We start from the raw sequence: 16,194 nt of genomic DNA, 5'->3' as shown, positions 1-16,194 counted from the left end.
GAGAGAATTAAAATTTTTGGGTGTTGTCTTCTTGGCATGCAGTAATGATAACTGACAATTTGTGTTAAATAAAATTAACTGGTGTACTATTCTGTTTATTCTTCTAATGAATTCATAACAGTATTTTTGTCTGTCCACTGAAAGTACACACAACCAAAATATTCCAGTTTAAAAAGTGCGTAAAGAAGTGGAATTAATCTGTATGATTAATCCGTGGGCTTTTATTCACATACAAACATTGATCATCCAAATATGTAGAGTGCGTCAAATGTGGTAAACAGAATCTCAAACATGCTTGAGAACTGATTAGGCGTCTTAAGCCACTTGAATCATATGGATTATTTTTACAATGTTTTTATGCACTTTTTGAAGCTAAAAGACTTTGGTTGCCTGGATAGACAAAAATGAACAGAGAATATCAATTTTCATGTGTTCCGAAAACAAACTAGATTTTTATGGGTTTGTAACAACACAGTAAATGATGACAAAATTTTCATTTTGGCTGAACTAATGCTCTAAAAAGTTTTTACAAAAGAGAATGAAATATGAATCTAATGAATTATTTTTTTTGTGAAGGTTCATTGTGAGGATAAATCCTGACACACTTCAAGTGCTCTGCAAAATTCCAGATCAGCAAAAGAAGTGGGAAGATGGTGCAAAGGAGAAACTCTGGCCTTAACCCTCACCCTCAGAAGTTTGTGAATTTCAGCTGGCAAAACTATTAATCCACTACGGGCAAATGCATTTTACTCAGGAGAGTTTTTGTGAATGTGTATGTTTTTAAGATTTTTCTTATGATTGAATTTGTTCCTGATTTTTATTTTTTTTTTGACATATTTTTTTAAGTGCTGTAATATACAAATATTTATCTATATATTCTTGAAAAATGCTTCTTGTGTGTAACAAAAGTTTGAGTTTTATTTGAAGCTTCACTGTCATTGCTGTTCACTGTTATCATAGTATGTTGTGCTTAGGATAAATGTTAAGAATTTTTCTAGCTATAATAGTTAAAATGGTATGTGCTGTAATATATATAATAGTTTGTAATAGTGTTTTTTTTTTTTTTTTGAGTCTTAAATGAATCTGTGAAAATTGTAATGTTATTGCAAGGGTTATTGCAACATTTGAACAATTAAAAACATTAAAAGTTACACAGTTGTCATTGCTTATTTTTATTTTATTTTTTTGCAATATATAACTGGAGAAAAGACCATAAAATTACTGTATGTTTTACAAGTAAAATACAGTAAAAATACAGTAAAAACTGTACAAGTGCAGTATAATACTGTAAATACATTTACAGCAAGTAAATAAGTAAATATATAAGTAAATATAAATACAGTATTGTTACTGTAAGTAAATTTACAGTAAGTTACTGGCGAACTGCTGCCAGTAAGTTACTGTAATTTCTACAGGATTTTTTTACAGTGTTTCTCTGATGAATAGAAAGCATTTATCTGAAATAGAAATCTTTTTATGATAAAGAAATTAAAAGCATCCTTGCTAAATTAAAGTATATTTTTTATAATTTCTTTCCCATATGTGTATATATATATATATATGGGACAAAATGAGCACTCGTGTCATATTGCTTTTGCTGCCCATGTAATATCGTGTGATACGTAATATATATAAATATGAGACAAAACACATACAGGTGCATTTTTTGCACCAATATCTTGAATTTTGGGGCATAACCTGCAGGTCTAGGGGTATGTATGTATGAAGAGTTCAGATGCAAAACTTTCTAAAAGCCATCTCGGTCAAAAACAAGATATCTTAGAGATGATACTCTGGATGCTCTGGACACATAGTATACGTCCATCAAATACTTTTACTTCAAACTTGCTAAATCCCAGCCTGAGCCCAATCAGAAGTTACGGTACTTAGGAGGTACATAGGAGCCTGATAAAAAATTTTTTAAAGAATAACATCAGATGGACTTTGAGGCTTAGTTTTGATCACAGGAATAAATTACATTTTAAAATATATTTTCAAATTACTGCTTTTGTTGTATTTTGGATCAAATAAAATGCAGGCTTGGTGAGCAGAAGAGACTTTAAAAAAACATTAAAAGTTAAAATTGTTTAAAAACTTTTGACTGTTAGGTAAATGCGTCCTAAACTATTTCTAATTTAAAGCCTCATATAGATTTATATAACAAGAACACGTTCAACTTGGAGAAGGGTCCGGCTGCAGACATGCACCTGCCCTCTCAGACGCCTGCACTCTCAGACGACTGCACTTCCGGGAGTGACGTCACTTGCAGTCGATTTTATTTTTACTTTATTTTAGTTATTTATTAATTTTTTTAATCGAATCTCTCAATATTTTACAACAGTAGCCAGGTGGTGAAGACAAGAAAAAAGAAACTAAATTACAATGTCACTGGCAATAGCCACCTGCACTCTCAGATACCTGCCACCTCACTTGCAATCCACGCAAATGGTGCTTGTTGCCAATGGAGACAAGAAGCTGTGGTGGTTAAACGATTAGGACTAATTTAGCATAACGTACAGGGTCCTGCAAGTCATCTGTAGGAGATAAAAACAAGACCCGAAAATCCGTGGCCACAGAACAGCAGAATATGAACGCAATGCCCAAAGTCTCTCCTTAAGCTTTTTCCTCCTGTAGAAAACCATTAACACTTGGTATGGCTTAATGTATTAAGATACATTAAGTGCCATTAAACGATCACATTTGTAATATGGTTTATTAATTTAATGTACTTCAAAGCAAACATATGGCCATGAACACAATGCGCAAACTTTCACTTTTATACTTGCCCAGCAAACGCTTAATGTGGCAAAACGGACTAAGATGATAAAGACCAAATTCAGTATAAACCTTACTGTTGTCAAACGATATACCAGCAGAACCCGCCATAAGAAAGGCATTAGGCTACGTTCACACTTTAAACGCCACCGCCGGCGTCTTTTTCTGCAACTCAGAGCGTCTTTTCTATGGGATTATTTTTGTGCCAATAAGAATGAACGTAACTTTATAAAACTGAACGTAACTTTCCAAGAAACGATCAAAAATATGCCACTGCAAAAGAAGAAAAACACAATGAAAATGAAAAAATGAACTCAGTCGGACGAATTTAACATGCTCTTCAAATATGCTTCATTCTTTGTTAATGATTTCCAAAGAATCGTTTTCGCGAATCATGGATTCTGAATGCGTTGCCACAACTTTCGCTTACGCTTTGCAAATTTGCGTTTGCTGTTTTGGCACAAACCTCTCGTGGGGGCGGGCTTAACAACGATCTACTCTGATTGGCTAATGAGCTTTTGATGGGCAGTTGCTCTCTGACCTGGAAGCACGGACGGTGACGTCAGTGGCGCACATATTGGAAAGTTGTTGCGGTGTGCAATACGTCGTGCTTTGTTTATATTAAGTATTAATGTTATTAGTATTTCACCTACGGTCGTCTCTTAGTTTCTAAAGATGAGCTCCCAGCAGAGACACGGAGCGGCATCATCTTCCACCTCAGCTTGTCCCTCAGGGCAGCTTGAAGTAAGTTCGTGTTGCTAAAGTAACGTTAATCAATAACATCGATAAAAGTTTTATTCATGTACAGTGTGCAACAGTTCTGATATTTTCTATAAACAAAGCACGACGTATTGCACCACTGACGTCACCGTCCGTGCTTCCAGGTCAGAGAGCAACTGTCCATCAAAAGCTCATTAGCCAGTTAGAGTAGATCGCTGTTAAGCCCGCCCCCACGAGAGGTTTGTGCCAAAACAGCAAACGAAAATTTGTGAAGCGTAAGCGAAAGCTGTGGCAACTCATTCAGAATCCATGATTCGCGAAAACGATTCTTTGAAAATCATTAACAAAGAATGAAGCATATTTGAAGAGCATGTTAAATTCGTGCGACTGAGTTCATTTTTTCATTTTCATTGTGTTTTTCTTCTTTTGCAGTGGCATATTTTTGATCGTTTCTTGGAAAGTTACGTTCAGTTTTATAAAGTTACGTTCATTCTTATTGGCACAAAAATAATCCCATACTTTTCAAGTTGAAAAAAGTTCAACTTTTCTGAAAGAAACGCCCTACGTCAAGCGTCTTTTTTAAAAGCTGACCAATGACAAGCGAGTAGGCAGAACTGACGTTTCCATAACAACAAGAACAACAAGAAAAAATAGAGACGTGCCGGTTGATAGACTTTTATTTTATTGTTGTTAACCGACATTCTCCTCCCCGTTAACTTCAAAAACCGACGCGCTGCCCACAAGGCTATCGGAGCCGCGCGTCGGTTTTTGGAAGTTAACATGAACGCCGCTGCGCTACGGGCGTCCCGCAGACTGGCAGACTCGCAGATCCTTCCCGGTCCCGTCCCCCCCGTCCCCTCGCTTCCTGTCTAAATACAAAAATGCTAAAAAATAAAAAATAAAACACCAGCGCAAGAGCGAGCTTCCTCTTTTCTCGAGATTCATATGATTGCAGCTGTTGTTATAGCAACAAAAGCAGTGGCGTAGCGGACGGGCCCGCAGGGCACGCACTGCGGGGGCGGGGCCCCCAAAAATTGACTCGAATAAATAATTAAAGCGTTTTTATAACGTGAACGTATAGGACTTTTATTTTGGTAGTAATTGCAGCCTACCGTGTTTGGCGATTATGACCATATCCGTTGTCCTTGTTATCCAATCACGATTAAGAATTTCCGCAACTGTTTAGAGAGTGAAGCTTATGAGCGCAAAATGAGTAAAAGAAAATATGTCAGCGGAGCTCAAAAACGGACTAACCAACACCGAAAAGAGCAATTCAATGCAAAACTACCGAAAATTTCATCCATATTTCTTCCAAATCAGCGGGAAGGAGCTGCGAGAGCGAGCACGGGTAACGTTACTCAGGAGTTTGCTAGCAGTGTCATCACGGACATTAACGTTACTGCTTCTAACGTGGGCGCGGGCGCGGCTGTGGTGAATGATACGCCAGACATGGACTCAGATGCTAAAAGCGGATCTCACGGTCCAGACGATGACTGTCACAGCACTGAAAATATTACAGAGGAGGCGACAGCAAGAATTACACGGTATCCAAGTTAATGTAATTGCTGTTTTATTGTTGGTGTTTCTTTTATTCTTTTTTTTGTGTGAAAAGTTCTTAATAAATAAATACGAAATAATTACATACTATTAAATTCCACAGTACTAATTCACGATTTTGAATGAAAAGGTGAATCCCCCATCTAATTATGCGGTGAGGGGCCCCGCCTCCACTCTTGCGGGTGGGCCAACGCAGTTTGCGCTACGCCACTGAACAATAGTGATGGGAAGTTCGGATTATTTTACCGACTCGGTCCTTTGAGTCTCGTTCAGCAAAATGAACGAATCTTTTTTCGAGTCATTTCGTTCATTTTAGCAAAATATAATTAAAATGTTACGTTTTACCTCCCTAACACATCTACTGCTTACACAAACATTGATCACACTACAAACAAAACAAAACGATAATGCTATAAGAAACAGAAAAGATTAATTCATTGTTTACCTGGGTCTTTAGTCTATGATTCGCTCACCTCGCCTCTTATCTGACAAGTTTTCGGGTTTGAGTCGTTCGTTCATCACGTGACAGCCCTGTAATGTTAACCTATGCAGCCTGAGCCGGAAAGAGAATTGATTAGTTCATCTTTTGAGTCTTCGGGTTTGAGTCGTTCGTTCATCACGTGACAGCCCCCCAGCCTAAGGTGAATCTTTTGAACGTTCATCACTGACAGCCCCATAAGGTAAAACAGGTGAACTAATTCCAGTACAGAACCTAATAAGATGTTGCGCATGCGCGACTGAACGAATCACTCCCCGAGACGACTCGTTCGTCCCGAGTCACATTAAAGATTCGTTCAAAATGAACGAATCGTTCAAGAACGACCCATCACTACTGAACAAAAGACGCCCTCGGCTGCAACGCTGCCAGATTCTTTTTTTTACTAAAAAAGCGCCGTTGTCAACTTTTTCTTGTCAAAAAAGACGCCAAGTGTGAACGTAGCCTTATGTGATATTAAAAAGAACCAACTCTGTATAGGCAAGCAGACGAGCCCAGAACGCAATGCGTTAAACAGACGTTTTCCTCCCATGGAAAATCAATATAAACAAAAGGAAATGATATAGAAACAGCTGTAGAGATTATTCTCTATTAAGTTTATTCTGGGCTCACCTGCTTGTGTGTAGTTGTTTTAATAATGAATAGGAGCATACTGAGTTTAGTCTTTATCATCTTAATCCGTTATGACACATTATGCCACGTTTTGCGAAGGAAAACACTATATAGCCTACATATGCATTATATTAATAAACTGTATCGAATCTGATCTTTTAATTGCATCTTAATACATTAAGCCATATTATGTGTTAATGGTTGTCTACGGGAGGAAAACGCTTAAGGAGAGACTTCATAATCTCTCGTTCATATTCTGCTGTTCTGTGGCCACGGATTTACGGGTCTTGTTTTTATCTCCTACAGATGACTTGCAGGACCCTGTACGTTATGCTAAATTAGTTCTAATCGTTTAACCACCACAGCTTCTTGTCTCCATTGGCAACAAGTGACGTCGCAGGTATCTGAGAGTGCAGGTGGCGATTGCGAGTGACATTGTAATTTAGTTTCTTTGTTCTTGTCTTCACCACCTGGCTACTGTTGTAAAATGTTGAGAGATTCCATTGAAAAATAAATAAATAACTAAAATAAAGTAAAAAATAAAAATAGACTGCACATGGCGCCACTTCCGGAAGTGCAGGCGTCTGAGAGTGTATGCAGATGTCTGCAGCCAGACCCTATTGTGGGAACTTTTGGTCCCTAAAAGATTTTTTTCTCCCTGGTAAAATGCTGAAGCAAGTGTGTGTATTTAGAATGCACATAAGCCTGTTGCTTGCTTGAAAATATAAAATAAATGTTTAAGATTATTTAGCACGAACAGAATTATCACAAGATGACACATCATTAATTTTGTGGGTGTTGTATCTCTTTAACTTGAACCCGCAGACCCCACGTGCGCGCGCACGCCCTCTCCTCTCCTCCATCCTGTTGCTCCTGCACCTCATTTTGAAGCACAACGGTGCAAACTCTTGTGGCAAGATGGCAATGAAATTGGCTTACTGGGATATACGCGGGGTAAGAACCAGTCGTAATTTGTGCATAACTATTTTATAATCATTTTGCATAGTTAGACTTTTAATCGATTCATTTTTTATTCATATTTTTGTTTCATAACTTCGTCATGGAGTCATCGCAGAAGAATAGAATCGCAGTCAGTGTGATTTGCCTTGTCTAAAAATGGTCAGAACTTTATCTCTGCTTGTTTAAATTCTTATCTTCGGTTAACGATAAGTCGAGAGAAATGAGCTAGGCCGCTAGTCGGCAAAGTTTGGTATTAGTTTAGATACAACGGTCGTCTAATGTGACACTGAGCTCAAACTTGCAAGCTGCATTTTAGTTAAAGTGTTTTATAGATTCTTTAAAAAAACGCCTTTATACCTAAAAAGCGTCCATTGCTAGTCAGTAGTGATTAATATGAGTTTAAATGTAAAGCGGTTTTTGGACGTTTATCGCGTCCAAAATGCTAACTTACTTTATATGTCTGTTATGTTTGTCTACAGTCGATTCGAGTGTGTTTAGTTACACCCCTGCGCAAAATTACGACGAAACACTTCCTGTATTCTATAGGAGCTACATTAAACACTGAATAAAAGCCAGTTTTAACTTTGGGTTATAAAAACGTGTCTGAGAGCTGATTTAAGGGCACAATGCAAGAATGTAACGGCGAGCTGTCATAAATTGCCTCGGTTTATAACAAGCTGCCATAACTTGCCCCTTATTAAACGCTTTCTAAACTGAAGATAATATTTTGCTGTATGTTTCAAAAGATTCAGGGCAACTTAACCACTTTTATGTGGCAGCATTTCCACGGCTAGAAGAATAGTTATTTACTCGAGTAGTCTTGACTGCTGCTTGGCAAAAATGACCAAATTTTCAGTGACAATGTGCTGTATTTTTTTTAATATTCCCAATTATATTTATGGAATAGTTATGATCCAATTATTATTTGTAAAACACTTTTTGAGCATAGACCTGAAAATAAAATGTCCAACTTAAACTGAATCTTGAATTCTTTGGAGCAGACTTAGTTTGTTCTCTTTTTACAGAAGACACTTGCCAGTATTAAAAATGAAACTAAAAAGTTATATAATCTTAAATTGTGTGGGTTTTTTTTTTTTTTTTTTTTTTTTTGATGAAATGATATATATTTATTTCCAGTACATGTTTTAGTATAAAACTGTGTTAAAATAAAAGCCGTAAATCTAAACAAGTTGAGTTCCAAATTTGAGGTTGATTTCTAAAAAAAAAAAAAAAAAATTAGCTAAAATTTAGTTTGGGTGGAGTACTGAATGTTCCCCTAGATGTAATTTGCTTTCCATTAATTTTCAGTGCAGTCATTTTTGATGTAAACAGTACAAATGTGATTTTTTTTTCAGGACCATTTAATGTTTTTGAGTCCTATGCATTTTTGTTTGTGTATTCACATAGCAAGTGCCAAAACCTTTCATACCAGGTTTCATACCATTTTGATGAAGAAAAAAAAAGAAAAGAAAGAAAAAAGCTAAATCTTTCTGTGAAAAATGACCGAACGGTGCCAGAGGGTTAAACAGGTTGTGTTATATTATTTGTCCAATTAGTATTATTCACCTCATGATTATAAAAATAATAAGAACATTAACCCAGGGTTTATAAATATGCTGTGTAAATAAATATATCAATCAACCCTCAGTTAATCATGTAAAGTGTGAAAAACATTTTACAGCAGCTGGAGTTAAATATACAGCATGTTATGGATATCATTTCATGTGATTACAGCTTGCTCAACCAATCCGTCTGCTGTTGGAATACACTGGTACCAAGTATGAGGAGAAGTTGTATTCTTGTGGTGAGGGTAAGTGATGATCATTATAACATACAGTAGCAGACATACTCAGATTGTCCATATAAAAGCACACTGATTTTATGTTCTTGCCTTGCAGCTCCCAACTATGACAAAAGCTGTTGGTTTAATGAAAAAGAGAAACTTGGGATGGACTTTCCTAATGTAAGTTACATAGTTACCCTCATAGTATTGTTCAGTATAACATGCAATAACTAACCTTCACCTTCTTCACCAGTTGCCATACCTAGAGGATGGAGACACAAAAGTAGTCCAAAGCAATGCCATAATGAGATACGTCGCCCGCAAACACAACCTCTGTGAGTACTCGATTGATTTCTTTATTCTTCAAAAACAAATCTTTATTTTACTATCTCAAGCATTACTGAAAATAGCCATCCAGATGATGTTAGACTTCTCTTTCTAATGTGTTGTTAGGCGGGGAAACTGAAGAAGAGCAGACGAGAGTTGACATCTTGGAAAACCAGGCAATGGACTTCCGCAATGGTTTTGTCCAGCTCTGCTATGGAGACTTTGTGAGTGATTGATTATATAAAAATATGTATAACAGCATTGAAGAAATTTGCAACTAATAATATGAATTTACTTGTTAACTAATAACACAAATGACTTCTAATCCATTTGTATTTGATTACAGGACAAAAACAAATCATGCTACACTGAGAAACTACCAGGAACTCTAAAGCAGTTCTCTAACTTCCTTGGTGACAGGAAGTGGTTTGCTGGGGACAAGGTAAGTAGGCATAATGTTTGGAAGCACTCTTTTCCATTTAAAGTGGCAGGATATAACCGTATATTAGTTTGACATGCTCATGCCACTGTCTCATCCTGTAGATCACATTTGTGGACTTTATCATGTATGAGTTATTGGATCAGCATCGTATGTTTGACGCAGCGTGTCTGGATGACTACAAAAACCTTAGATGTTTCCTGGAGCGCTTTGAGGTTTGGATTCAGCTTTTGTCACATGGAATGATTTGATAGTCTCACCAAAGTTCATCCATATTGTGACCGATATGAATTGTGTTCCCTGTCAGAGTCTTGAGAAGATTGCAGAATACATGAAGTCAAGCAGATTCATGAAAACACCTGTGAACAACAAGATGGCCAAATGGGGAAACAAGAAGGAGTGAAACTAACAAGATTGTGTCTTGATAAAGCAGCATAAAACGTTACACCAGCTGTTTTTGCTTATAAGGTCAATGCAGTTGAATTGCACATTGATAATTTTTTGGGAACCACTGTTTTAAAACTTTCAATAACTAACAAAGTGATTTAATGATGATTATTTACATGTACATCCAAGTGATACAGTTAACATTAGTACTGATTATAAAATCACTACAAAACAATCTGAATTCTCAGTTTTTGTCTGTAGACAGTGCAAGCACTTATGTTTAAATTGAAAGTGTTCAGGTGAGTGGCTCACTTTGAGTTTGACTATTTGATGCCATGAAGAGATAAGAAACATTTCATTGTTATATTATAGATCTCACTGTTTGGATTGTGATTCTACATTTGAAAACAGCATTAAATGCAGTACCTTATTTTGACCCAATAAAGCAAAGCACTGTTTTGTTCAATGAATTTTAAAAATGCCGTTTTTTCTCTTTTTGGCGAAAGGAAACCTCACTATTTTCAAAACGTGTTTGTAGTTAGAATGCATACGTCACTGATTTAAAAGACGAATAAAGTATTGCGAGGTTTGAACAACATAAGGGTGATGACGAGTTTGCGTGCGGTCTGGACACGCCCCGAAGTGTAGTGATGCCCCGCCCAATCGTCCACATGCACTGGGGTTTGAGCGCCCACTCCCTCCATTCTAACTTAGTGCTCCTGCGTAAAGGTTCTCTTTCAAGTAGCAAGATGGCAATGAAGTTGGCATACTGGGATATACGCGGGGTAAGAAATATTTTTGAAAATTTTGCATAACTGTTTAGACATTTAATTTTTTTATGACCTCTGCAAAAATGTTTAGTGTAATAATTTGAAGTCATCACAGAAGAAAGAATTGCGCTCAGTATGGTTTGTACTTATGTATAGTTTGCTTAAAGTTACTTAAATCGATGCTCTATTCTTGAACTACTCAGTACTGATGTCTTTATACTTTAAACACGGAATTCAGAGCTAGTCAGGGGGTCTTTAGGAGTTCTTGATAAAATGTAACATGCTTTGTCTTGTCTCGCCAAGCCCACTGATACTTCGCTATATGTACTTTTTAAGCTTACCCTAAAGCCGCTTCGGGTGTGGTTAACCCCAACATGCAACTGCAAAATAAGACAAAACGCCTGCAGCATTATTTTAATAAGAACATTTTACCTTTTCCGCGTTTTAAAGCCCTGGGCAAAAGTTTTCTCTTCATACAATTTAATAATGACTACAAAGAAAGCGACTTTTTAAACAGAGAAATCAAATTTTGTATTCATATATTGTCTACATTTACATATGATTACACTGCATCTATTAATTACATGCATTTATGGAAAAAGAATGTACTCAGAATCAATATGTGACCCTGGACCACGTTTTTTTTTGTAATATAAAATATGGTGCCATAAAAATACTGAGAAAATCGCCTTTGAAGTTGTCCAAATTAAGTTCTTAGTAATGCATATTACTAATCAAAATTAAGTTTTGATACATTTACGGTATTTTGGCATAAAAAAAAATCGATCATTTTGACCGATACAATGTATTTTTGGCAATTGCTACAAATATACCCGTGCTACTTAAGACTGGTTTTGTGATCCAGGGTCACATATTATTATGAAACATTAAACCTTTTTAATCATCCAACAACATCTGAATACAACATAGTTTCGAGAAAAAGTTAAGTCCCCGGTTAAATAAGTGCATTATCCGGGTATTTGAAGTGCCCTTGTTTACTGTATGTTTCTGAAGAAACCATTGACCATTTTCGTTTTTATAATGTTTTTCCCATGCACTTAATTATTATATATATATAAAAAAAAAACATGCACAAAAACATTCTTAACCATTCCTCATGTCAGTCTGCTGCGAGCTAGAGATTATAATGAGGTGCGTAAAAATCAAGCGTCGTCCTATATTTTTTCTCTTCTGATATCTCATCATATTAATGTTGCTTATCTCTCAAATATCCAAATATGAACATTAACCCAGAGATTATGAATATACAGTGTGGTATCTTGATAGTCATTGACGGTATTTCTGGCATTTAATCTGATTACAGCTTGCTCAACCAATCCGTCTGCTGTTGGAATACACTGGTACCAAGTATGAGGAGAAGTTGTATTCTTGTGGTGAGGGTAAGTGATGATCATTATAACATACAGCAGCAGACATACTCAGATTGTCCATATAAAAGCACATTGAGTTGACTTTGTATTTTTGTCTTGCAGGTCCCAGCTATGACAGAAGCTGTTGGCTTAATGATAAAGACAAACTTGGTCTGGCTTTTCCTAATGTAAGTTACATACTGTAGTTACCCACATAGTATTGTTCAGTATGAAATGCAATAACTAACCACCATTATTCTTTACCAGCTGCCTTACCTAGAGGACGGAGACGATATGAATTGTGTTCCCTGTCAGAGTCTTGAGAAGATTGCAGAATACATGAAGTCAAGCAGATTCATGAAAACACCTGTGAACAACAAGATGGCCAAATGGGGAAACAAGAAGGAGTGAAACTAACAAGATTGTGTCTTGATAAAGCAGCATAAAACGTTACACCAGCTGTTTTTGCTTATAAGGTCAATGCAGTTGAATTGCACATTGATAATTTTTTGGGAACCACTGTTTTAAAACTTTCAATAACTAACAAAGTGATTTAATGATGATTATTTACATGTACATCCAAGTGATACAGTTAACATTAGTACTGATTATAAAATCACTACAAAACAATCTGAATTCTCAGTTTTTGTCTGTAGACAGTGCAAGCACTTATGTTTAAATTGAAAGTGTTCAGGTGAGTGGCTCACTTTGAGTTTGACTATTTGATGCCATGAAGAGATAAGAAACATTTCATTGTTATATTATAGATCTCACTGTTTGGATTGTGATTCTACATTTGAAAACAGCATTAAATGCAGTACCTTATTTTGACCCAATAAAGCAAAGCACTGTTTTGTTCAATGAATTTTAAAAATGCCGTTTTTTTTTCTCTTTTTGGCGAAAGGAAACCTCACTATTTTCAAAACGTGTTTGTAGTTAGAATGCATACGTCACTGATTTAAAAGACGAATAAAGTATTGCGAGGTTTGAACAACATAAGGGTGATGACGAGTTTGCGTGCGGTCTGGACACGCCCCGAAGTGTAGTGATGCCCCGCCCAATCGTCCACATGCACTGGGGTTTGAGCGCCCACTCCCTCCATTCTAACTTAGTGCTCCTGCGTAAAGGTTCTCTTTCAAGTAGCAAGATGGCAATGAAGTTGGCATACTGGGATATACGCGGGGTAAGAAATATTTTTGAAAATTTTGCATAACTGTTTAGACATTTAATTTTTTTATGACCTCTGCAAAAATGTTTAGTGTAATAATTTGAAGTCATCACAGAAGAAAGAATTGCGCTCAGTATGGTTTGTACTTATGTATAGTTTGCTTAAAGTTACTTAAATCGATGCTCTATTCTTGAACTACTCAGTACTGATGTCTTTATACTTTAAACACGGAATTCAGAGCTAGTCAGGGGGTCTTTAGGAGTTCTTGATAAAATGTAACATGCTTTGTCTTGTCTCGCCAAGCCCACTGATACTTCGCTATATGTACTTTTTAAGCTTACCCTAAAGCCGCTTCGGGTGTGGTTAAACCCCAACATGCAACTGCAAAATAAGACAAAACGCCTGCAGCATTATTTCAATAAGAACATTTTACCTTTTCCGCGTTTTAAAGCCCTGGGCAAAAGTTTTCTCTTCATACAATTTAATAATGACTACAAAGAAAGCGACTTTTTAAACAGAGAAATCAAATTTTGTATTCATATATTGTCTACATTTACATATGATTACACTGCATCTATTAATTACATGCATTTATGGAAAAAGAATGTACTCAGAATCAATATGTGACCCTGGACCACGTTTTTTTTTGTAATATAAAATATGGTGCCATAAAAATACTGAGAAAATCGCCTTTGAAGTTGTCCAAATTAAGTTCTTAGTAATGCATATTACTAATCAAAATTAAGTTTTGATACATTTACGGTATTTTGGCATAAAAAAAATCGATCATTTTGACCGATACAATGTATTTTTGGCAATTGCTACAAATATACCCGTGCTACTTAAGACTGGTTTTGTGATCCAGGGTCACATATTATTATGAAACATTAAACCTTTTTAATCATCCAACAACATCTGAATACAACATAGTTTCGAGAAAAGTTAAGTCCCCGGTTAAATAAGTGCATTATCCGGGTATTTGAAGTGCCCTTGTTTACTGTATGTTTCTGAAGAAACCATTGACCATTTTCGTTTTTATAATGTTTTTCCCATGCACTTAATTATTATATATATATAAAAAAAAAAAACATGCACAAAAACATTCTTAACCATTCCTCATGTCAGTCTGCTGCGAGCTAGAGATTATAATGAGGTGCGTAAAAATCAAGCGTCGTCCTATATTTTTTCTCTTCTGATATTTCATCATATTAATGTTGCTTATCTCTCAAATATCCAAATATGAACATTAACCCAGAGATTATGAATATACAGTGTGGTATCTTGATGGTCATTGACGGTATTTCTGGCATTTCATGTGATTACAGCTTGCTCAACCAATCCGTCTGCTGTTGGAATACACTGGTACCAAGTATGAGGAGAAGTTGTATTCTTGTGGTGAGGGTAAGTGATGATCATTATAACATACAGCAGCAGACATACTCAGATTGTCCATATAAAAGCACATTGAGTTGACTTTGTATTTTTGTCTTGCAGGTCCCAGCTATGACAGAAGCTGTTGGCTTAATGATAAAGACAAACTTGGTCTGGCTTTTCCTAATGTAAGTTACATACTGTAGTTACCCACATAGTATTGTTCAGTATGAAATGCAATAACTAACCACCATTATTCTTTACCAGCTGCCTTACCTAGAGGACGGAGACACGAAAGTAGTCCAAAGCAATGCCATATTGAGATACATCGCCCGCAAACACAACCTCTGTGAGTTATTTTTTCTTCATTATAAACTGATCACTAAAAATAACCAAGTAATGTAAAACATTTCTCTGTAATGTATTTCTAGGCGGGGAAACTGAAGAAGAGCAGACGAGAGTTGACATCTTGGAAAACCAGGCGGTGGACTTACGCAATGGTTTTGCCCAACTCTGCTATGGAGACTTTGTGAGTGCCCATGAGCAGCTTTAGTGGTCTGTCTTAAATGCTGATTTTTATTGATAACATGAGTGATTTGTAATCCATTTGTAATTGATTACAGGACAAAAACAAATCATGCTACACTGAGAAACTGCCAGGAACTCTAAAGCTGTTCTCTGACTTCCTTGGTGACAGGAAGTGGTTTGCTGGGGACAAGGTAAATGTTTGGAAGCACTTTATTTTGTCCATTTCGTGATAGGAAAGAGATAATTTGTTTGACAAGCTCATCCCGCTTTTGTCTCATCCTGTAGATCACTTTTGTGGACTTCATCATGTTTGAGTTGTTGGATTTGCATCGTATGTTACACCCCGAGTGCCTGGATGACTACAGAAACCTGAGATCTTTTCTGGATCACTTTGAGGTTTGGGTTCAGTTTTGACTATAATTTGTTATTCTTGTGTAAACTGTAATGTTAAAAACTGTGATTCTGATATACTGTGTTCCCTGTCAGAGTCTTGAGAAGATTGCAGAATACATGAAGTCGGACAGGTTCATTAAAACACCTGTGAACAACAAGATGGCCAAATGGGGAAACAAGAAAGAGTGAAAAAGACAAGATTGTGTCTTTATTTTTTGTAACCATCCCATTAATCAAAGCATTAGTGATATTTACATCCTAATGATACAGCTGTTACATTAGATATATTTTACTGTTCAGATTTTCAACTTTTAAACTGTAAAAAAGCATGACCTTATTTTTACTCAATAAAGCAGAGCTCTCTTGTGTTCAGTGCATTTTTAAAAAGGCATTATTGATCAGAAATTAAGATGACATAAAAGACATAAGCGCAAAACAGGTTTTTATTCTAATAAAACCTAGAAAAAGGCATCCTGATTAAATTAACTTGATTTCTGCACAAACCTCTAACTGAATCGTTGAACTAGTACCAGTCAAA

At 36.2% G+C, this 16,194-nt stretch overlaps 2 protein-coding genes across 6 annotated transcripts in view; both read left to right on the top strand.

Annotated features, from left to right (window-relative positions):
- LOC127169672 (glutathione S-transferase Mu 4) overlaps positions 1 to 13,061 on the top strand; it is a 49,969-nt gene extending 36,908 nt beyond the window's left edge. The window contains exons 1-8 of one of the 4 annotated variants that reach the window (XM_051117202.1): positions 6,968 to 7,114; positions 8,855 to 8,930; positions 9,019 to 9,083; positions 9,157 to 9,238; positions 9,357 to 9,454; positions 9,577 to 9,672; positions 9,774 to 9,884; positions 9,977 to 10,526. In XM_051117202.1, the coding sequence (XP_050973159.1) occupies positions 7,079 to 7,114; positions 8,855 to 8,930; positions 9,019 to 9,083; positions 9,157 to 9,238; positions 9,357 to 9,454; positions 9,577 to 9,672; positions 9,774 to 9,884; positions 9,977 to 10,072 (660 nt within the window). In that variant the 5' untranslated portion in view covers positions 6,968 to 7,078 and the 3' untranslated portion in view covers positions 10,073 to 10,526. Of the gene's footprint in view, positions 1 to 6,967; positions 7,115 to 8,854; positions 8,931 to 9,018; positions 9,084 to 9,156; positions 9,239 to 9,356; positions 9,455 to 9,576; positions 9,673 to 9,773; positions 9,885 to 9,976; positions 10,527 to 12,511 lie in introns of those variants that run through there. The other 3 variants (XM_051117198.1, XM_051117199.1, XM_051117200.1) reach the window with 3 other exon arrangements.
- On the top strand, positions 10,723 to 16,028 carry LOC127169673 (glutathione S-transferase Mu 4-like). 2 transcript variants are annotated; one of them, XM_051117205.1, is made up of 8 exons: positions 10,723 to 10,841; positions 14,690 to 14,765; positions 14,859 to 14,923; positions 15,003 to 15,084; positions 15,167 to 15,264; positions 15,359 to 15,454; positions 15,549 to 15,659; positions 15,750 to 16,028. In XM_051117205.1, exons 1-8 carry the CDS (start codon positions 10,728 to 10,730, stop codon positions 15,843 to 15,845), a joined length of 738 nt encoding a protein of 245 aa, XP_050973162.1. In that variant the 5' UTR covers positions 10,723 to 10,727; the 3' UTR covers positions 15,846 to 16,028. The 2 variants fall into 2 exon arrangements, with proteins under 2 accessions (XP_050973162.1, XP_050973161.1); XM_051117204.1 differs by lacking the exon at positions 10,723 to 10,841 and adding an exon at positions 13,261 to 13,379.
- Positions 16,029 to 16,194: the final 166 nt, after the last annotated feature.

Source organism: Labeo rohita, chromosome 8 (assembly GCF_022985175.1).
Source record: "Labeo rohita strain BAU-BD-2019 chromosome 8, IGBB_LRoh.1.0, whole genome shotgun sequence".
NCBI classification, from domain to species: domain Eukaryota; kingdom Metazoa; phylum Chordata; class Actinopteri; order Cypriniformes; family Cyprinidae; genus Labeo; species Labeo rohita.
Note: the sequence above shows the minus strand (reverse complement) of the source record. Positions and strands in the feature narration are given on the sequence as shown.